Here is a 23,420-nt window from a genome sequence, read left to right as displayed (position 1 = left end):
CTCCTCTCTATCCTGTCTATACTCTTGGTCACAGTGCCAAGGTTCTTCCCAATTATTCTCTATCCTCTTTGTCACAGTGTTGTGGTTCTCCTCCAGGCCTCTATCCTCTTTGTCACAGTGTTGTGGTTCTCCTCCAGGCCTCTCTATCCTCTTTGTCACAGTGTCGTGGTTCTCCTCCAGGCCTCTCTATCCTCTTGATCACAGTGCCAAGGTTCTTCCCAATTATTCTCTATCCTCTTTGTCAGTGTTGTGGTTCTCCTCCAGGCCTCTCTATCCTCTCTGTCACGGTGTTGTGGTACTCCCACAGGCATCTCTATCCTCTCTGTCACAGTGTTGTGGTTCTCCCCCAGGAATCTCTATCCTCTCTGTCACAGTGTTGTGGTTCTCCCCCATTCCTCTCTATCCTCTTGATCACAGTGCCAAGGTTCTTCCCAATTATTCTCTATCCTCTGTCACAGTGTTGTGGTTCTCCTCCAGGCCTCTCTATCCTCTCTGTCACGGTGTTGTGGTACTCCCACAGGCATCTCTATCCTCTCTGTCAGGGTGTTGTGGTTCTCCCCCAGGAATCTCTATCTTCTCTGTCACAGTGTTGTGGTTCTCCCCCATTCCTCTCTATCCTCTTGATCACAGTGCCAAGGTTCTTCCCAATTATTCTCTATCCTCTTTGTCACAGTGTTGTGGTTCTCCTCCAGGCCTCTCTATCATCTCTGTAACGTGTTGTGGTACTCCCACAGGCATCTATCCTCTCTGTCACGGTGTTGTGGTTCTCCCCCAGGCATCTCTATCCTCTGTCACAGTGTTGTGGTTCTCCCCCATTCCTCTCTATCCTGTCTGTCACGGTGTTGTGGTTCTTCCCCAGGCATCTCTATCCTCTCTGTCACAGTGTTGTGGTTCTCCCCCATTCCTCTCTATCCTGTCTGTCACGGTGTTGTGGTTCTCCCCCAGGCATCTCTATCCTCTGTCACAGTGTTGTGGTTCTCACCCATTCCTCTCTATCCTGTCTGTCACGGTGTTGTGGTTCTCCCCCAGGCATCTCTATCCTGTCTGTCACGGTGTTGTGGTTCTCCCCCAGGCATCTCTATCCTCTGTCACAGTGTTGTGGTTCTCCCCCATTCCTCTCTATCCTGTCTGTCACGGTGTTGTGGTTCTCCCCCATTCCTCTCTATCCTGTCTGTCACGGTGTTGTGGTTCACCCCAGGCATCTCTATCCTCTGTCACAGTGTTGTGGTTCTCCCCCATTCCTCTCTATCCTGTCTGTCACGGTGTTGTGGTTCTCCCCCAGGCATCTCTATCCTCTCTGTCACAGTGTTGTGGTTCTCCCTCATTCCTCTCTATCCTGTCTGTCACAGTGTTGTGGTTCTCCCCCAGGCATCTCTATCCTCTCTGTCACAGTGTTGTGGTTCTCCCCCATTCCTCTCTATCCTGTCTGTCACGGTGTTGTGGTTCTCCCCCAGGCATCTCTATCCTCTGTCACGGTGTTGTGGTTCTCCCCCATTCCTCTCTATCCTGTCTGTCACGGTGTTGTGGTTCTCCCCCATTCCTCTCTATCCTGTCTGTCACGGTGTTGTGGTTCTCCCCCAGGCATCTCTATCCTCTGTCACAGTGTTGTGGTTCTCCCCCATTCCTCTCTATCCTGTCTGTCACGGTGTTGTGGTTCTCCCCCAGGCATCTCTATCCTCTGTCACAGTGTTGTGGTTCTCCCCCATTCCTCTCTATCCTGTCTGTCACGGTGTTGTGGTTCTCCCCCATTCCTCTCTATCCTCTGTCACGGTGTTGTGGTTTTCCCCCTAGGCATCTCTATCCTCTGTCACAGTGTTGTGGTTCTCCCCCATTCCTCTCTATCCTCTGTCACGTTGTTGTGGTTCTCCCCAGGCATCTCTATCCTCTGTCACAGTGTTGTGGTTCTCCCCCATTCCTCTCTATCCTCTGTCACGGTGTTGTGGTTCTCCCCCAGGCATCTCTATCCTCTGTCACGGTGTTGTGGTTCTCCCCCAGGCATCTCTATCCTTTCTGTCACAGTGTTGTGGTTCTCCCCCAGGCATCTCTATCCTCTCTGTCACAGTGTTGTGGTTCTCCCCCAGGCATCTCTATCCTCTCTGTCACAGTGTTGTGGTTCTCCCCCAGGCATCTCTATCCTCTCTGTCACAGTGTTGTGGCACCTATATCACTGTGTCAGGGTTCTGACAGGGTTCTTTTCCTGGCCTGGCTAAACAAAATAGCCGAATAGCATGAAAGTTTGCTTAGTTTTTTTGTTGATTCTTTCCAATGTGTCAAGTATTTATCTTTTTGTTTTCTCATGATTTGCTGTCTATTTGTGTTTGTGAACAGAGCTTTGTTATGGAATGTTTGGGAATCACTTCCTTTTAGGTGGTTGTAGAATTTAACAAATATTTTCTGGATTTTGATAAATAGTGGGTATTGGCCTAATTCTGCTCTGCATGCATTATTTGGGGTTTTACATTGTACACAGAGGATATTTTTGCAGAATTCTGCATGCAGAATCTCAATTTGGTGTTTGTCCCATTTTGTGAATTATTGGTTGGTGAGCAGACCCCAAACCTCACAACCATAAAGGGCAATGGTTTATATAACTGATTAAAGTATTTTTCGACAGATCTTAATTGGTATGTCACATTGTTTGTTCCTTTTGATGGCATAGAAGGCCCTTCTTGCCTTGTCTCTCAGATTGATCACAGCTTTGCAGAAGCTTCCTATGGTGCTGGGGTTAGGCTGGGGTATGTATAGTTTTTCTGTGGGCTCTACGGCAATAGAGTCTAGATGGAATTTGTATTTGTGGTCCTGGCAACTGGACCATTTTTGGAACAACATTATTTTTTAACTTACTGAGATTTAATGTCAGTGCCCAGGTCTGACATAATTTGTGCAGAAGATCTAGGTGCTTCTGTAGGCCCTCCTTGGTTGGGGACAGAAGCACCAGATCATCAGCAAACAGTAGACATTTGACTTCAGATTCTAGTAGAGTGAGGTCGGGTGCTGCAGACTGTTCTAGTGCCCTCGCCAATTCATTGATATATATGTTGAAGAGGGTGGGGCTTAAGCTGCATTCCTGTCTCACCCCGTGGCCCCGTGGAAAGAAATGTGTGTTTTTTGCCAGTTTTAACTGCACAGTTGTTGTTTGTATACATACATTTTATAATGTTGTATGTTTTTCCCCCAACACCACTTTCCATCAATTTGTAAAAGCAGACCCTCATGCCAAAATAAGTGAAAAGCTTTTTTGAAATCAAAAAAGTATCAAAAGACCTTGCCTCTTTTTTTGGTATGTTTCTTTGTCAATTAGGGTGTACAAGGTGAATACGTGGTGTGTCGTACGGTAATTCTCTCGCTCCCTTCCCCTATTGGTTAGAGCGTTGGGCCAGTAACTGAAAGGTTGTTGGATCGAATCCCCAAACTGACAAAGTAAAAATCTGTCATTCTGCCCCCTGATCAAGGCAGTTATCCCACTGTTCCCCTGGAGCCGAAGACGTGTATGTCGACTATGGCAGCCCCCCGTACCTCTCTGATACAGAGGGGTTGGGTTAAATGGGGAAGAAACATTTCAGTTGAAAGCATTCAGTTATACAACTGACTAGGTATCCCCCATTTCCCCTTTCCAATGTCAGGACTTAATGTAACGCGCCAACAGTTTTAATTATCAGGGACCAGCAGTCGACTCAGAGGGCTATTATCCTTATATTCACTTCACTGTACAGTACCCTATTCCCTATATAGGGCACTACTTTTGACCTGGGCCAATAAGGATCTGTTCAAAAGTAGTGCACTATGTAGGTTACATAATATGTAACCTAAGTACGCCTAATACCCATGCAAGTTTGTGGGAGGGAAGTGTAGTCTAGGCCTGGCTCTCTAGCACTGCACTGTAACTTTTCATCTCCTTCTAATCCCTTACATCATCCACTAGGATGTCCAGGTTGCTATATTAGCATAGCCAAACTCAGTGGGGTTCAGTGTGAACCAGGGGAAGTTATGCTAATGCTAGCATAAGGTTGAGTAGACACTAGCACTAATGCTAATATTGTAGTCCTGTAATATACTGTACGTCTCCTAACTGAGTTGCAGAGATATTATGTCAGAATTGCGCTTGCTATTCTCCTTCCTCCTACAAGGGCCTGTGGTCTATTTGATATGTTTTTGGTTTGGTTTATTACGTTTATTACGTTATTACGTTATTACGTTATTTATTACGTTACGTCTCTGTTTTATCTGTATGCCTTTGGGAGACAAATTAGGTGAGTGCCCTGCTTCCCATCCTCCCTTCCTCTCCACTCACCTCGTAAACATTGAACTGGCTCTGGCCCCGGGACAGGTCTCGGTAGCTGGTGGTGAATTCACCGATGAAGTCATGGCTGGAAGGTAAAGTACACCACAACAACAAAATGTCAGACTGTGTACATAGACATTCCCTCTGGGGCGTGGAAATGTAGAAATATGATGGATGTATTGTGTATTTGCCTCAAAAGAGCAGGAATTAAGCTGCTGAAACACATGACAGTGTTGTAGCAGTGAAACACATGACAGTGTTGTAGCAGTGAAACACATGACAGTGTTGTAGCAGTGAAACACATGACAGTGTTGTAGCAGTGAAACACATGACAGTGTTGTAGCAGTGAAACACATGACAGTGTTGTAGCAGTGAAACACATGACAGTGTTGTAGCAGTGAAACACATGACAGTGTTGTAGCAGTGAAACACATGACAGTGTTGTGAAACACGACAGTGTTGCAGTGAAACACGACAGTGTTGTAGCAGTGAAACACGACAGTGTTGTAGCAGTGAGTGTTTGTAGCAGTGAAACATGACAGTGTTGTAGCAGTGAAACAAATAACAGTGTTGTAGCAGTGAAACAAATGACAGTGTTGTAGCAGTGAAACAAATAACAGTGTTGTAGCAGTGAAACACATGTTGTAACAGTGTTGAAACATGAGTGTTGTAACAGTGAAACACGACATGAAACACGACAGTGTTGTAGCAGTGTTGTAAAGTGAAACACGACAGTGTTGTAGCAGTGAAACACGACAGTGTTGTAGCAGTGAAACACGACAGTGTTGTAGCAGTGAAACACGACAGTGTTGTAGCAGTGAAACACGACAGTGTTGTAGCAGTGAAACACGACAGTGTTGTAGCAGTGAAACACGACAGTGTTGTAGCAGTGAAACAGTGAAAGTGTTGTAGCAGTGAAAAACATGACAGTGTTGTAGCAGTGAAACATGACAGTGTTGTAACAGTGAAACACGACAGTGTTGTAGCAGTGAAACACGACAGTGTTGTAGCAGTGAAACACGACATGAAACAGTGTTGTAGCAGTGAAACACGACAGTGTTGTAGCAGTGACAGTGTTGTAGCAGTGAAACACGACAGTGTTGTAGCAGTGAAACAAATAACAGTGTTGTAGCAGTGAAACAAATAACAGTGTTGTAGCAGTGAAACAAATAACATGTTGTAGCAGTGTTGTAGCAGTGAAAAACATGTTGTACAGTGTTGTAGCAGTGAAACAAATAACAGTGAAACAAATAACAGACAGTGTTGTAGCAGTGAAACAAATAACAGTGTTGTAGCAGTGTTGTAACAGTGAAACATGACAGTGTTGTAAACATGACAGTGTTGTAGCAGTGAAACATGACAGTGTTGTAACAGTGAAACATGACAGTGTTGTAACAGTGAAACACGACAGTGTTGTAGCAGTGAAACACGACAGTGTTGTAGCAGTGAAACACGACAGTGTTGTAGCAGTGAAACACGACAGTGTTGTAGCAGTGAAACACGACAGTGTTGTAGCAGTGAAACACGACAGTGTTGTAGCAGTGAAACACGACAGTGTTGTAAGTGAAACACGTTGTACAGTGTTGTAGCAGTGAAACACGTGTTGTAAACACGACAGTGTTGTAGCAGTGAAACACGACAGTGTTGTAGCAGTGAAAAACATGACAGTGTTGTACAGTGTTGTTGTAGCAGTGAAACACGACAGTGTTGTAGCAGTGAAACACGACAGTGTTGTAGCAGTGAAACACGACAGTGTTGTAGCAGTGAAACACGACAGTGTTGTAGCAGTGAAACAAATAACAGTGTTGTAGCAGTGAAACAAATAACAGTGTTGTAGCAGTGAAACAAATAACAGTGTTGTAGCAGTGAAACATGACAGTGTTGTAACAGTGAAACATGACAGTGTTGTAACAGTGAAACATGACAGTGTTGTACAGTGTGACAGTGTTGTAGCAGTGAAACACGACAGTGTTTGTAGCAGTGAAACAAATAACAGTGTTGTACAGTGTTGTAGCAGTGAAACAAATAACGACAGTGTTGTAGCAGTGAAACATGACAGTGTTGTAACAGTGAAACATGACGACAGTGTTGTAGCAGTGAAACACGACAGTGAAACACGACAGTGTTGTAGCAGTGAAACACGACAGTGTTGTAGCAGTGAAACACGACAGTGTTGTAGCAGTGAAACACGAGTGTTGTAGCAGTGAAACAACAGTGTTGTAATGAAACAGTGTTGTAGCAGTGAAACACGACAGTGCTGTAGCAGTGAAACAGTGTTGTAGCAGTGAAACACGACAGTGTTGTAGCAGTGAAACACGACAGTGTTGTAGCAGTGAAACACGACAGTGTTGTAGCAGTGAAACATGACAGTGTTGTAACAGTGAAACATGACAGTGTTGTAACAGTGAAACACGACAGTGTTGTAGCAGTGAAACACGACAGTGTTGTAGCAGTGAAACAGTGTTGTAGCAGTGAAACACGACAGTGTTGTAGCAGTGAAACAAATGTTGTAACAGTGAAACACGTGTTGTAGCAGTGAAACAAATAACAGTGTTGTAGCAGTGAAACAAATAACAGTGTTGTAGCAGTGAAACAAATAACAGTGTTGTAACAGTGAAACATGACAGTGTTGTAACAGTGAAACATGACAGTGTTGTAGCAGTGAAACATGACAGTGTTGTAGCAGTGAAACAAATAACAGTGTTGTAGCAGTGAAACAAATAACAGTGTTGTAGCAGTGAAACAAATAACAGTGTTGTAGCAGTGAAACAAATAACAGTGTTGTAGCAGTGAAACATGACAGTGTTGTAACAGTGAAACATGACAGTGTTGTAACAGTGAAACAAGACAGTGTTGTAGCAGTGAAACATGACAGTGTTGTAGCAGTGAAACATGACAGTGTTGTAGCAGTGAAACATGACAGTGTTGTAGCAGTGAAACATGACAGTGTTGTAGCAGTGAAACATGACAGTGTTGTAGCAGTGAAACATGACAGTGTTGTAGCAGTGAAACATGACAGTGTTGTAGCAGTGAAACATGACAGTGTTGTAGCAGTGAAACATGACAGTGTTGTAGCAGTGAAACATGACAGTGTTGTAGCAGTGAAACATGACAGTGTTGTAGCAGTGAAACACATGACAGTGTTGTAGCAGTGAAACATGACAGTGTTGTAGCAGTGAAACATGACAGTGTTGTACAGTGAAACATGACAGTGTTGTAGCAGTGAAACATGACAGTGTTGTAGCAGTGAAACATGACAGTGTTGTAACAGTGAAACATGACAGTGTTGTAGCAGTGAAACATAAGTGTTGTAGCAGTGAAACATAACAGTGTTGTAGCAGTGAAACATGACAGTGTTGTAGCAGTGAAACACATGACAGTGTTGTAGCAGTGAAACATGACAGTGTTGTAGCAGTGAAACACATGACAGTGTTGTAGCAGTGAAACATGACAGTGTTGTAGCAGTGAAACATGACAGTGTTGTAGCAGTGAAACATGACAGTGTTATCATGGTGCTATATCTTGTAAAACATGGAGAGGAATGTCCTAACACAAATCATTATTCTGCCATTCATGCATAAATCATTTCTCTTCTGGAAATGAATCAAATGGAAACATTATTGAGTGTGGGTGTGTGGGGGTGTGTGTATAGGGGTGGGGGGGGGGGTCTGTAGTGTCCTTACCTTCCATCTCTGTCCCAGTCGTACACCTCTGCCTTGATTGTCCTGAAAAAGAAAACACACCGAAGGATGAGGAATGTGTGTGTGTGTTAGTGTGTGTATATCTGTGTGTGTGTTAGTGTGTGTATATCTGTGTGTTTGTGTGTGTGTGTGTATCTGTGTGTGTGTTAATGTGTGTTTATCTGTGTGTGTGTTAGTGTGTGCATATCTGTTTGTGTGTGTTAGTGTGTGTATATCTGTGTGTGTTAGTGTTTGTGTATATCTGTGTGTGTGTTAGTGTGTGTATATCTGTGTGTGTGTTAGTGTTTGTGTATCTGTGTGTGTGTTAGTGTGTGTGTGTATCTGTGTGTGTGTTAGTGTGTGTATACATGTGTGTGTGTTAGTGTGTGTATACCTGTGTGTGTGTCAGTGTGTGTATATCTGTGTTTGTGTTAGTGTGTGTATATCTGTGTGTGTGTTAGTGTGTGTATATCTGTGTGTGTGTTAGTGTGTATATATATCTGTGTGTGTGTTAGTGTGTGTTAGTTCATATATCTACTTTCACTGGACCTCCCCCAGAGTCCTTCAGAGCAGGATTCTGGAATTCTCAAAAAGCTTCAATAGAATGATTTTTTAGAATTTAAAGGGCCAATCTGAAATTCAAACAACAACAATGTGGCTTCTTGTTTGGTAAACTGAGTGATGGGGCTGGATAAATTAGATTTTGGATTGTGATGGAGTAAGACCGCTGAACTAAGCTCATGAGGCATTTATAAGTTATATTCTTCAATAATAATACAAGGAAAAAAAATAGATGTACCAATCAATTCTGGATTTCCCCTTTAAAATGCCTGAGAGCTGGACTCTTAATAAAAGACTGAGTTTGGTTTCCATAGCAGTGAGACTGGCCATTAAAGCTCATTATGCATTTAGTAACTGATAATTAAATTGATCTTAGCCAGAGCAGTTCACATAACACCCTTGAGACAAATGTTTGTGTGATTGCACATGAAAAGGTTTCGAAAGAGCATTTAAAGGGAGATGGGAATTAAAACCAAACCAATAATCGCATCAAGAGAATTTTTTTATGAAAAAAGATGAGTAGATTTAAAAGCCACATTAGCTAATTACATACTTTGAAAATAATAATCAAAGCATATAGGATTGGAACAGACTCCTTTGTAATTACAATAAATGTGAAGTTTAAATTGAACTTGTGTTAGACATAAAGACACGTACTGCTGCAAAACGTACTGCTGCAACACGATGTGAACAAAACACTCAGTAAGTGCACTTCACAAAAATGGATGACAGACTTTAAATCATAATTTAATGGAAAATGTAACATTTGTGAGTGCAGAATGAAGTTTTTATCAGAGGAAATAGAGATATAATAGAATGAGTTTCCAAAACTTTTGGGGTGAGTTATTTCCCTCCTCCCACCTGCCAAAGGTAGACAACAACCCCCTAAGGGGGGAACACATCATGATGATAAGAGTTCCCAAAATAAGTAGGAAGAAGTGGAGAACCCAAAATAAGCCCTCTGTGCCCTAGTCAAAGTAGTGCAGTTGGGATGCAACTACTGCCTGGAAGACAGACACATCCTCTCCTCCTCCACATCACTCAGACACATATCATATGGGTTTACCCCACAGGCCATGTCAATCAACTATCATCACCCAAACCAAACACTCTGCTTCAGTCTTAACCTGCTATCCCTGTCTGAATGTACACTGAGAGAGAGAGAGAGAGAGAGAGAGAGAGAGAGAGAGAGAGAGAGAGAGAGAGAGAGAGAGAGAGAGAGAGAGAGAGAGAGAGAGAGAGCTGGAAAGAAAGAGAGAGAGAGACGGAAAGAGAAAGAGAGCTGGAAAGAAAGAGAGAGAGAGACGGAAAGAGAAAGAGAGCTGGAAAGAAAGAGAGAGAGAGACGGAAAGAGAAAGAGAGCTGGAAAGAAAGAGAGAGAGAGACGGAAAGAGAAAGAGAGCTGGAAAGAAAGAGAGAGAGAGACGGAAAGAGAAAGAGAGCTGGAAAGAAAGAAAGAGAGAAAGAGAAAGAGAGCTGGAAAGAGAAGGAGAGGAAAGAAAAGAGCTGGAAAGAAAGAGAGAGAGAGACGGAAAGAGAAAGAGAGCTGGAAAGAAAGAGAGAGAGAGGGGGACAGAGACAGAGAGAGAGAGGGGGACAGAGACAGAGAGAGAGACAGACAACTATTAAAGACTACCAGAACCCACTGGATTCTCCAATTACATTGAATGAGTTACAAGACAAAATAAAAACCCTTCAACCCAAAAAGGCCTGTGGTGTCGATGGTATCCTCAATGAAATGATCAAATATACAGACAACAAATTCCAATTGGCTATACTAAAACTCTTTAACATCATACTTAGCTCTGGCATCTTCCCCAATATTTGGAACCAAGGACTGATCACCCCAATCCACAAAAGTGGAGACAAATTTGACCCCAATAACTACCGTGGAATATGTGTCAACAGTAACCTTGGGAAAATCCTCTGCATTATTATTAACAGCAGACTCGTACATTTCCTCAATGAAAACAATGTACTGAGCAAATGTCAAATTGGCTTTTTACCAAATTACCGTACAACAGACCATGTATTCACCCTGCACACCCTAATTGACAACCAAACAAACCAAAACAAAGGCAAAGTCTTCTCATGCTTTGTTGATTTCAAAAAAGCCTTCGACTCAATCTGGCATGAGGGTCTGCTACACAAACTGATGGAAAGTGGTGTTGGGGGTAAAACATACGACATTATAAAATCCATGTACACAAACAACAAGTGTGCGGTTAAAATTGGCAAAAAACACACATTTCTTCACACGTGGGGTTAGACAGGGATGCAGCTTAAGCCCCACCCTCTTCAACATATATATCAACGAATTGGCGCGGACACTAGATAAGTCTGCAGCACCCGGCCTCCCCCTGCTAGAATCCGAAGTCAAATGTCTGCTGTTTGCTGATGATCCGGTGCTTCTGTCACCAACCAAGTAGGGCCTACAGCAGCACCTAGATCTTATGCACAGATTCTGTCAGACCTGGGCCCTGACAGTAAATCTCAGTAAGACCAAAATAATGGTGTTCCAAAAAAGGTCCAGTCACCAGGACCACAAATACAAATTCCATCTAGACACTGTTGCCCTAGAGCACACAAAAAACTATACATACCTTGGCCTAAACATCAGCGCCACAGGTAACTTCCACAAAGCTGTGAACGATCTGAGAGACAAGGCAAGAAGGGCATTCTATGCCATCAAAAGAAACATAAATTTCAACATACCAATTAGGATTTGGCTAAAAATACTTGAATCAGTCATAGAGCCCATTGCCCTTTATGGTTGTGAGGTTTGGGGTCCGCTCACCAAACAAGACTTCACAAAATGGGACAAACACCAAATTGAGACTGCACGCAGAATTCTGCAAAAATATCCTCCGTGTACAACGTAAAACACCAAATAATGCATGCAGAGCAGAATTAGGCCGATACCCACTAATTATCAAAATCCAGAAAAGAGCCGTTAAATTCTACAACCATCTAAAAGGAAGCGATTCACAAACCTTCCATAACAAAGCCATCACCTACAGAGAGATGAACCTGGAGAAGAGTCCTCTAAGCAAGCTGGTCCTGAGGCTCTGTTCACAAACACAAACACACCCTACAGAGCCCCAGGACAACAGCACAATTAGACCCAACCAAATCATGAGAAAACAAAAAGATAATTACTTAACACATTGGAAAGAATTAACAAAAAAACAGAGCAAACTAGAATGCTATTTGGCCCTACACAGAGAGTACACAGCGGCAGAATACCTGACCACTGTGACTGACCCAAAATTAAGGAAAGCTTTGACTATGTACAGACTCAGTGAGCATAGCCTTGCTATTGAGAAAGGCCGCCGTAGGCAGACATGGCTCTCAAGAGAAGACAGGCTATGTGCTCACTGCCCACAAAATGAGGTGGAAACTGAGCTGCACTTCCTAACCTCCTGCCCAATGTATGACCATATTAGAGAGACATATTTCCCCCAGATTACACAGATCCACAAAGAATTCGAAAACAAATCCAATTTTGAAAAACTCCCATATCTTTTGGGTGAAATTCCACAGTGTGCCATCACAGCAGCAAGATTTGTGACCTGTTGCCACGAGAAAAGGGCACCCAGTGAAGAACAAACACCATTGTAAATACAACCCATATTTATGCTTATTCATTTTATCTTGTGTCCTTTAACTATTTGTACATTGCATATATATATATATATGACATTTGTAATGTCTTTACTGTTTTTAAACTTTTGTATGTGTAATGTTTGCTGTTAATTTTTGTTGTTTTTCACTTTATATATTCACTTTGTATGTTGTCTACCTCACTTGCTTTGGCAATGTTAACACATGTTTCCCATGCCAATAAAGCCATTGAATTGAATTGAATTGACAGAGAGAGAGAGAGACAGAGAGAGAGAGGTACAGAGGGATAGAGGGAGAGCGAGAGGGACAGAGAGAGAGAGACAGAGAGAGAGAGACAGAGAGAGAGAGCGAGAGAGGGACAGGGGAGAGAGGGAGAGTAGAGAGAGAGAGAGAGTAGAGAGAGAGAGGGACAGGGGAGAGGGGGAGAGTAGAGAGAGAGAGAGAGAGAGAGAGAGAGAGAGAGAGAGAGGGACAGGGGAGAGAGGGAGAGTAGAAAGAGAGAGAGAGAGAGAGGGAGAGAGAGAGAGAGAGAGAGAGAGAGAGAGAGAGAGAGAGAGAGAGAGAGAGAGACCCCTGTCCTAACCCTTTGATAGACTTGAGATTAGGCGAGTATCCCTGATGATTCCCTACTGAAGCAAGTTAAAGTCAATTTGATCTCATTTCCCTTCTATGTCAATGTTGAAACCAAGGTGAATCAGAAAACCATCACGACTCAATAATGTGTATAACACAGTGACTACATAACACAGCATTACACAGTGACTACATAACACAGCATTACACAGTGACTACATAACACAGCATTACACAGTGACTACATAACACAGCATTACACAGTGACTACATAACACAGCATTACACAGTGACTACATAACACAGCATTACACAGTGACTACATAACACAGCATTACACAGTGACTACATAACACAGTGACTACATAACACAGAGTTACACAGTGACTACATAACACAGCGTTACACAGTGACTACATAACACAGCGTTACACAGTAACTACATAACACAGCATTACACAGTGACTACATAACACAGCGTTACACAGTGACTACATAACACAGCGTTACACAGTGACTACATAACACAGCGTTACACAGTGACTACATAACACAGCATTACACAGTGACTACATAACACAGCGTTACACAGTGACTACATAACACAGCGTTACACAGTGACTACATAACACAGCGTTACACAGTGACTACATAACACAGCGTTACACAGTGACTACATAACACAGCATTACACAGTGACTACATAACACAGCATTACACAGTGACTACATAACACAACATTACACAGTGACTACATAACACAGCATTACACAGTGACTACATAACACAGCATTACACAGTGACTACATATTACATTTACATTTAAGGCAATAACACAGCATTACACGGTGACTACATAACACAGTGACTACATAACACAGCATTACACGGTGACTACATAACACAGTGACTACATAACACAGCATTACACAGTGACTACATAACACAGCATTACACAGTGACTACATAACACAGCATTACACGGTGACTACATAACACAGTGACTACATAACACAGCATTACACGGTGACTACATAACACAGTGACTACATAACACAGCGTTACACAGTGACTACATAACACAGCATTACACAGTGACTACATAACACAGCATTACACAGTGACTACATAACACAGCATTACACAGTGACTACATAACACAGCATTACACAGTGACTACATAACACAGTGTTACACAGTGACTACATAACACAGTGTTACACAGTGACTACATAACACAGCATTACACAGTGACTACATAACACAGCATTACACAGTGACTACATAACACAGCATTACACAGTGACTACATAACACAGCATTACACAGTGACTACATAACACAGCATTACACAGTGACTACATAACACAGCATTACACAGTGACTACATAACACAGCATTACACAGTGACTACATAACACAGCATTACACAGTGACTACATAACACAGCATTACACAGTGACTACATAACACAGCATTACACGGTGACTACATAACACAGTGACTACATAACACAGCATTACACAGTGACTACATAACACAGTGACTACATAACACAGCATTACACAGTGACTACATAACACAGTGTTACACAGTGACTACATAACACAGCATTACACAGTGACTACATAACACAGCATTACACAGTGACTACATAACACAGCATTACACAGTGACTACATAACACAGCATTACACGGTGACTACATAACCCAGCATTATACAGTGACTACATAACACAGCATTACACAGTGACTACATAACACAGCATTACACAGTGACTACATAACACAGCATTACACAGTGACTACATAACACAGCATTACACAGTGACTACATAACACAGCATTACACAGTGACTACATAACACAGCATTACACGGTGACTATATAACACAGTGTTACACGGTGACTACATAACACAGTGTACACAGTGACTACATAACACAGCATTACACAGTGACTACATAACACGGTGACTACATAACACAGCATTACACAGTGACTACATAACACAGTGTACACAGTGACTACATAACACAACATTACACAGTGACTACATAACAGTGACTACATAACAGTGTTACACAGTGACTACATAACACAGCATTACACAGTGACTACATAACACAGCATTACACGGTGACTACATAACACAGTGACTACATAACACAGCATTACACAGTGACTACATAACACAGTGACTACATAACACAGCATTACACAGTGACTACATAACACAGTGACTACATAACACAGCATTACACAGTGACTACATAACACAGTGACTACATAACACAGCATTACACGGTGACTACATAACACAGTGACTACATAACACAGCATTACACAGTGACTACATAACACAGCATTACACAGTGACTACATAACACAGCATTACACAGTGACTACATAACAGTGACTACATCTCTCTCTCTCGCTCTCTCGCTCTCTCTCTCGCTCTCTCTCTCTCTCGCTCTCTCGCTCTCGCTCTCTCGCTCTCGCTCTCCCTCTCTCTCTCGCTCTCTCTCTCGCTCTCTCTCTCGCTCTCTCTGCTCTCTCTGCTCTCTCTGCTCTCTGCTCCTGGGGATCCAGAGAAGATACTGTAAGATAAAAAATTACACCCTACTCCCTATATGTAACGCACTACTTGTGACCATGGCTCTGATGAAAAGTAGTGCACTACACAGGCAATAGGGTGCCGTTTTAGACATAGTCTCAGGTAGAAGCAGCCAATCAGAGCCTTATCTGGAACGCTGTTGCCAACCGTGGACAGATCAATGAGCAGCCAAACTCCAGCAGGGCATTTAGAGATAGACGGTGTATTTACTCTGCGGTTGAGGCACAGATAAAATAATAGTAAAAAATCAATGGTGTCTAAATTCGCTGAGGCCAGACCGTTTTGAAACGGTTATGCCACATATCAAAATTGCGCCTCCACCCCAGTTCTCACAGAAAACAACGAAGCCTCTCTGTGGGTGTGTGTGTGTTATAGTGTGGGTGTGTGTGTGTTATAGTGTGGGTGTGTGTGTGTTATATTGTGTGTGTGTGTATTATAGTGTGTGTGTGTTATAGTGTGTGTGTGTGTGTTATAGTGAGTGCGTTATAGTGAGTGTACAATATCCTACCTGTCAAAGTCCTGCCACACTGGGTTCAGAGTGTGTGTTATTGTATGTGTGTGTGTGTATGTGTGTGTTATAGTGAGTGTTATAGTGAGTGTACAATATCCTATCTGTCAAAGTCCTGCCACACTGGGTTCAGAGTGTGTGTTATTGTATGTGTGTGTTATAGTGAGTGTTATAGTGAGTGTTATAGTGAGTGTACAATATCCTATCTGTCAAAGTCCTGCCACACTGGGTTCAGAGTGTGTTTTGTTTTATTGTGTGTGTGTGTGTGTGTGTGTGTGTGTGTGTGTGTGTGTGTGTGTGTGTGTGTGTGTGTGTGTGTGTGTGTGTGTGTGTGTGTGTGTGTGTGTGTGTGTGTGTGTGTGTGTGTGTGTGTGTGTGTGTGTGTGTGTGTGTGTGTGTGTGTGTGTGTGTGTGTGTGTGTTATAGTGTGTGTGCGTGTGTGTGTTATAGTGTGTGTGTGTGTGTGTTATAGTGTGTGTGCGTGTGTTATAGTTTGTGTGCGTGTGTGTGTGTGTGTGTGTGTGTGTGTATAGTGTGTGTGTGTGTTATAGTGTGTGTATAACAGTACCTATCAAAGTCTCCATTGCAGAGTGCTCTGACAGGGATGGAGATGGCCTGCCAAACTGGGTTCAAAGTGTTCTTCACAACCTCTGTCTTATGGCAAATAGTACACCTGTACAGAGACACATATGGACACAGAGGAATTAATTACAGTGCTCTGGCAACAACTTTCACTACCTAATACCTAGTATCTTCCCACAAGAACATTTGTGATTCTAGCTACATGCAAGACCTTAAAATAACACATAACAGTACTTTACTATCACAGGCACAGCTGAAAATATACATACTGCAGTGCTACCTATAAATCCTCTCTTTAGTTGGTGGTAGGACTGTGTCAGTGCCTCTGTCTGTGTATTAGTTGATTTTAAGACCATTTGTGTCTCTTGTCCTCTCATCTCACTATCTCTCTGCCTCTCTCTTCATCTCTCCATCTTTCCATCTCTCTATCTGCCTCTCTCTCTCCATGTCTCCATCAGACTGTCTCTCATTCTCTTCATCTCTCTATCTGTCTCTCTCTCTCCATCTCTTCATCTCTCTGTCTCTCTCAATCTCTCTCTCCATCTCTTCATCTCTCCATCACACTGTCTATTCATCTCTTCATCTCTCCATCTCTCTCTCCATCTATTTATCTGTCTCTCTCTCCATCTCTTCATCTCTCCACCTCTTCATCTCTTCATCTCTCTATCTGTCTCTCTCTCCATCTCTTCATCTCTCTATCTGTCTCTCTCTCTCCATCTCTTCATCTCTCTATCTGTCTCTCTCTCTCCATCTCTTCATCTGTCTCTCTCTCTCCATCTCTTCATCTCTTTATCTGTCTATCTCTCTCCATCTCTTCATCTCTTCATCTCTCTATCTGTCTCTCTCTCTCCATCTCTTCATCTCTCTATCTGTCTCTCTCTCTCCATCTCTTCATCTGTCTCTCTCTCCATCTCTTCATCTCTCTATCTGTCTCTCTCTCTCCATCTCTTCATCTCTCTATCTGTCTCTCTCTCTCCATCTCTTCATCTGTCTCTCTCTCTCCATCTCTTCATCTCTTTATCTGTCTCTCTCTCTCCATCTCTTCATCTCTCCATCTCTTCATCTCTCTATCTGTCTCTCTCTCCATCTCTTCATCTCTCTCTCCATCTCTTCATCTCTCCATCTCTTCATCGCTTCATCTCTCTATCTGTCTCTCATTCTCTCCATCTCTTCATCTCTCTATCTGTCTCTCATTCTCTCCATCTCTTCATCTCTCTATCTGTCTCTCTCTCTTCATCTCTCCATCTCTTCATCTCTCTATATCTCTCTCTCTCTCTCCATCTTTCCATAGCTCTGTCTCTCGCTCTCTTCATATCTCCATCTGTCTCTCTCTCTCCATCTCTCCATCACACTGTCTCTCACTATTCATCTCTTCATCATCTATTCATTTCTCTCCCCATCTTCATCTCTCCATCTCCATCTCCCCTCTCTCTCTCTCTCTCTCTCTCTCTCTCTCTCTCTCTCTCTCTCTCTCTCTCTCTCTCTCTCTCTCTCTCTCACTCTCTCTCTTAATCTCTCCATCCTTTGATCTGATAGCTTAGCCCTCATGTACTGTATCTCTTCGATAAGATATTAGATCCAGAAAACAAACAGTAAAACAAATCAAACATGTAAATAACTCACGTCCCATCTTCATTACTCCTATAGAACACCATAAACGGGTCTGACTTCCCAAAGAAGTCCTTCTTGTCCAATTTGTGGGCACAGAACTGCATGGTGGCAACTTCCTGGAGGGGAAAGAGGGATGGCGAGAGAGAGATAGAGAGAGGGAGGGAGATATGGAAAGACATAGGGAGAGATATGGAGGGACAGAGGGACAGAGAGAGAGAGGGACAGAGAGAGAGGGACAGAGAGAGAGAGAGAAAGAAAGAGAGAAAGAGACAGGGCGAGAGAGAGAGAGAGAGAGAGAGAGAGAGAGAGAGAGAGAGAGAGAGAGAGAGAGAGAGAGAGAGAGAGAGAGAGAGAGAGAGAGAGAGGACAGAGAGAGAGGGACAGAGAGAGAGAGGGACACAGAGAGGGACAGAGAGAGAGAGAGGGACAGAGAGAGAGAGGGACAGAGACACAGAGAGGGGGAGATATGGAAAGACAGATGGAGAGAGAGAGAGAGAGAGAGAGAGAGAGAGAGAGAGAGAGAGAGAGAGAGAGAGAGAGAGAGAGAGAGAGAGAGAGAGATAGAGACAGGGAGAGAGAGAGAGAGAGAGAGAGAGAGAGAGAGAGAGAGGGCGAGAGAGAGAGAGAGAGAGAGAGAGAGAGAGAGAGAGAGAGAGAGAGAGAGAGAGAGAGAGAGAGAGAGAGAGAGAGAGAGAGACAGGGCGAGAGAGAGAGAGCGAGAGAGAGAGAGAGAGAGAAAGAGACAGAGAGAGAGAGAGAGAGAGAGAGAAAGAGACAGGGCGAGAGAGAGGGCGAGAGAGAAAGAGACAGGGCGAGAGAGAGGGCGAGAGAGAAAGAGACAGGGCGAGAGAGAGGGCGAGAGAGAAAGAGACAGGGCGAGAGAGAGGGCGAGAGAGAAAGAGACAGGGCGAGGGAGAGAGAGAGAGAGAGACAGGGCGAGAGAGAGAGAGAGAGAGAGACAGGAGAGAGAGAGAGAGAGAGAGGAGAGAGAGAGAGAGAGAGAGAGAGAAGGTAGAAAGAAAGTGAAACAGAGGGGACAGTACATAGTAAATCCCCAATAGGATGACCGGCTTCCTGTTTGCTAGCTGTTGTGTTTTTAATGGTGCCTTGTGCCGCAATATAAAAGCACTGAATCACCAAATAAACCCAAGGCATGGTCTGCATCCTGATAAGCAACACATCACAGCAGCACCGTACACAGCCAGTGAGCCCTGATTTTCAAATCCTAATGAAAGAACATATATATTAATAATCATTATGTTCTGGCATTCAAAACATGAAGTCTCGAAAAGCAAAGTAAAAAATGTCATGTGCAACCTTGTGAATATAGAGCTAAATAAATTGCTCAAGAGTCCAAACAAAATGGGGCTGTAAAATGAAATGCGGTTTAGCTAGAAAATGAGCTGTATCCAAGTGTGTGTAGAGGAAGTGATTTATTTATTTTTAGTTCAGCTAATGACACATTAAACACCTGGTGTTGTTTTCACAATCACACTCATGCAGTCAGCATTTCACTGCTCACTCACCACTTGAATGGAGTCAATGGCTTAGGATTCCCGATAGTACCCAAATACCTATGTAATTCACTACTTTTGCCCAAGGCCCATAGGGAAACCAACACCTGGTCTAAAAGTAGTGCACTGATGAAATAGTTGGAACAGCCAGAAGAGTAAATACTGTTGGAACAGCCAGAAGAGTAAAGGCTGTTGGAACAGCCAGAGGAGTTAAGGCTGTTGGAACAGCCAGAAGTGTTCAGGCTGTTGGAACAGCCAGAAGAGTAAAGGCTGTTGGAACAGCCAGAAGTGTTCAGGCTGTTGGAACAGCCAGAAGTGTTCAGGCTGTTGGAACAGCCAGAAAAGTAAAGGCTGTTGGAACAGCCAGAAGAGTTAAAGCTGTTGGAACAGCCAGAAGAGTAAGGCTGTTGGAACAGCCAGAAGAGTAAAGGCTGTTGGAACAGCCAGAAGAGTTAAAGATGTTGGAACAGCCAGAGGAGTTAAGGCTGTTGGAACAGCCAGAGGAGTTAAGGCTGTTGGAACAGCCAGAAGTGTTCAGGCTGTTGGAACAGCCAGAAGAGTAAGGCTGTTGGAACAGCCAGAGGAGTTAAGGCTGTTGGAACAGCCAGAGGAGTTAAAGCTGTTGGAACAGCCAGAGGAGTTAAGGCTGTTGGAACAGCCAGAGGACTTAAGGCTGTTGGAACAGCCAGAAGAGTACAGGCTGTTGGAACAGCCAGAAGAGTTAAAGCTGTTGGAACAGCCAGAAGAGTACAGGCTGTTGGAACAGCCAGAAGAGTTAAAGCTGTTGGAACAGCCAGAGGACTTAAGGCTGTTGGAACAGCCAGAGGAGTTAAGGCTGTTGGAATAGCTGCAGAATAACTACAATTATACATTGTAGAATAACAGAGGACATCAAAACTGAAATAACACATATGGAAACATGTAGTAACCAAAAAGAAAGTGTTGAACAAATCAAAATATATTTTATATTTTGGAGTGCTACTTCAGATGACCTGGCCTCCACAATCCCCCAACCTCAACCCAATTGAGATGGTTTGGGATGAGTTGGACCGCAGGTGAAGAAAAAGCAAGAAGTGCTCAACATATGTGGGAACTCCTTCAAGACTGTTGGAAAAGCATTCCAGATGAAGCTGGTTGAGAGAATGCCAAGAGTGTTCAAAGCTGTCAAGGCATTCAGGGTTCTTTTTAGGTAAGGGAAAATCAAGTCTAAAATTTAAAAGTGAAAATTACAAACGTCAGACCCGGACACCACACAGACAAGGACACACACACGTTCTATGTTCATCACTCTCTCTGTCTGCAACCCTTTTAGTGCGTTGAGCTCGAGGGTTGGAGGTACGTGTTCTGTTGGCTAGAGGATACCAGGTACCGTACATAAGTGCCTCTGAATTGCAGTACAGTATAGTATAATACAGCATAGTAGAGTACAGTACAGTATAATACAGCATAGTAGAGTACAGTACAGTATAATACAGCATAATAGAGTAGAGTACAGTATAATACAGCATAGTAGAGTACAGTACAGTATAATACAGCATAGTAGAGTACAGTACAGTATAATACAGCATAGTAGAGTACAGTACAGTATAATACAGCATAGTAGAGTACAGTACAGTATAATACAGCATAATAGAGTAGAGTACAGTATAATACAGCATTGTAGAGTAGAGTACAGTATAATACAGCATAGTAGAGTAGAGTACAGTATAGTATAATACATTATAGTACAGTACAGTATAGTACAGTATAGCACAGTAGAGTACAGTATAGTATAATACAGCAGAGCAGAGTATTGTATAATACAGTACAGTATAATATAGTACAGTACAGCATATTTTAATACAGTATAATATAGTATAGTACAGTATAGTTTAATACAGTACAATATAGTATAGTACAGTATAGTTTAATACAGTACAGTATAATATAGTACAGTATAGTATAGTTTAATACAGTATAATATAGTATAGTAAAGTATAGTTTAATACAGTATAATATAGTATAGTACAGTACAGTATAGTTTAATGCAGTATAATATAGTATAGTACAGTATAGTTTAATACAGTACAGTATATATAGTATAGTACATTATAGTTAATACAGTATAATATAATATAGTATGGTACAGTATAGTTTAATACAGTATAATATAGTATAGTACAGTATAGTTTAATACAGCACAGTATAATATAGTATAGTACATTATAGTATAATATAGTATAGTACAGTATAGTATAATACAGCACAGTATAATATAGTATAGTACAGTATAGTATAATATAGTATAGTACAGTATAGTATAATACAGTACAGTATAATATAGTATAGTACAGTATAGTGTAATATAGTATAGTACAGTATAGTATAATACAGTACAGTATAATATAGCATAGTACAGTATAATACAGTGCAGTATAATATAGTATAGTACAGCATATTTTAATACAGTATAATATAGTATAGTACAGTATAATACAGTATAGTATAATATAGTATAGTACAGCATTTTTTAATACAGTATAATATAGTATAGTACAGTATTGTTTAATACAGTATACTATAGTATAGTACAGTATAGTTTAATGCAGTATAATATAGTATAGTGCGGTATAGTTTATTACAGTACAGTATAATATAGTATAGTACATTATAGTATAATGCAGTACAGTATAATATAGTATGGTACAGTATAGTTTAATACAGTATAATATAGCATAGTACAGTATAGTATAATGCAGTATAATATAGTTTAGTACAGTATAGTTTAATACAGTATAATATAGTATAGTACAGTATAATATAGTATAGTATAATACAGTATAATATAGTATAGTACATTATAGTATAATACAGTACAGTATAATATAGTATAGTACAGTATAGTATAATACAGTCTAATATAGTATAGTACAGTATAGTTTAATACAGTATAATATAGTATAGTACATTATAGTATAATACAGTACAGTATAACATAGTATAGTACAGTATAGTTTAATACAGTATACTTGTCACGCCTTGGTCTTAGTGTTTTGTGTTTTCGTTGATTGTTTGGTCAGGCCAGGGTGTGACATGGGTTTGTTTTGTTGTATTTCGTATTGGGGTTTTGTGGTTATTGGGATTGCGGCTGAGTAGGGGTGTTGTATGGGCTTGGCTGCCTGAGGCGGTTCTCAATCAGAGTCAGGTGATTCTCGTTGTCTCTGATTGGGAACCGTATTTAGGTAGCCTGGGTTTCACTGTGTATTTCGTGGGTGATTGTTCCTGTCTCTGTGTAGTTTCACCAGATAGGCTGTAATTAGATTTCACGTTCCGTTTGTTGTTTTGTATTTTGTATAAGTTATTTAATGTATCGCGATCCTTCATTAAAGATCATGAGTAACCACCACGCTGCATTTCGGTCCGACTCTCTTTCTACAAACGAAGAACACTGTTACAATACTATAGTATAGTACAGTATAGTATAATACAGTATAATATAGTTTAGTATAGTATAATACAGTACAGTATACTATATTATAGTACAGTATAGTATAATACAGAACAGTATAATATAGTATAGTACAGCATAGTTTAATACAGTATAATATAGTATAGTACAGTATAGTTTAATACAGTATAATATAGTATAGTACAGTACAGCTTAATACAGTATAATATAGTATAGTGCAGTATAGTATAATACAGTACAGTATAATATAGTATAGTACAGTATAGTATAATACAATACAGTATAATATAGTATAGTACAGCATAGTTTAATACAGTATAATATAGTATAGTACAGTATATTTTAATGCAGTATAATACAGTATAGTACATTATAGTATAATACAGTACAGTATAATATAGTATAGTACAGTATAGTTT

The 23,420-nt window shown here is 41.5% G+C and overlaps 1 protein-coding gene across 1 annotated transcript in view; it reads right to left on the bottom strand.

Annotated features, from left to right (window-relative positions):
• The window catches only part of LOC124045494 (copine-5-like), a 187,593-nt gene that overhangs the window by 55,086 nt on the left and 109,087 nt on the right, over nt 1–23,420 (bottom strand). The window contains 4 exon segments of the mRNA XM_046364823.1: nt 4,292–4,367; nt 7,966–8,007; nt 16,415–16,519; nt 18,052–18,155. Coding sequence (XP_046220779.1) covers nt 4,292–4,367; nt 7,966–8,007; nt 16,415–16,519; nt 18,052–18,155 — 327 coding nt within the window.

This window comes from Oncorhynchus gorbuscha, linkage group LG10 (genome assembly GCF_021184085.1).
Source record: "Oncorhynchus gorbuscha isolate QuinsamMale2020 ecotype Even-year linkage group LG10, OgorEven_v1.0, whole genome shotgun sequence".
NCBI classification, from domain to species: domain Eukaryota; kingdom Metazoa; phylum Chordata; class Actinopteri; order Salmoniformes; family Salmonidae; genus Oncorhynchus; species Oncorhynchus gorbuscha.
This window is presented reverse-complemented; position numbering and strand designations above follow the sequence as displayed.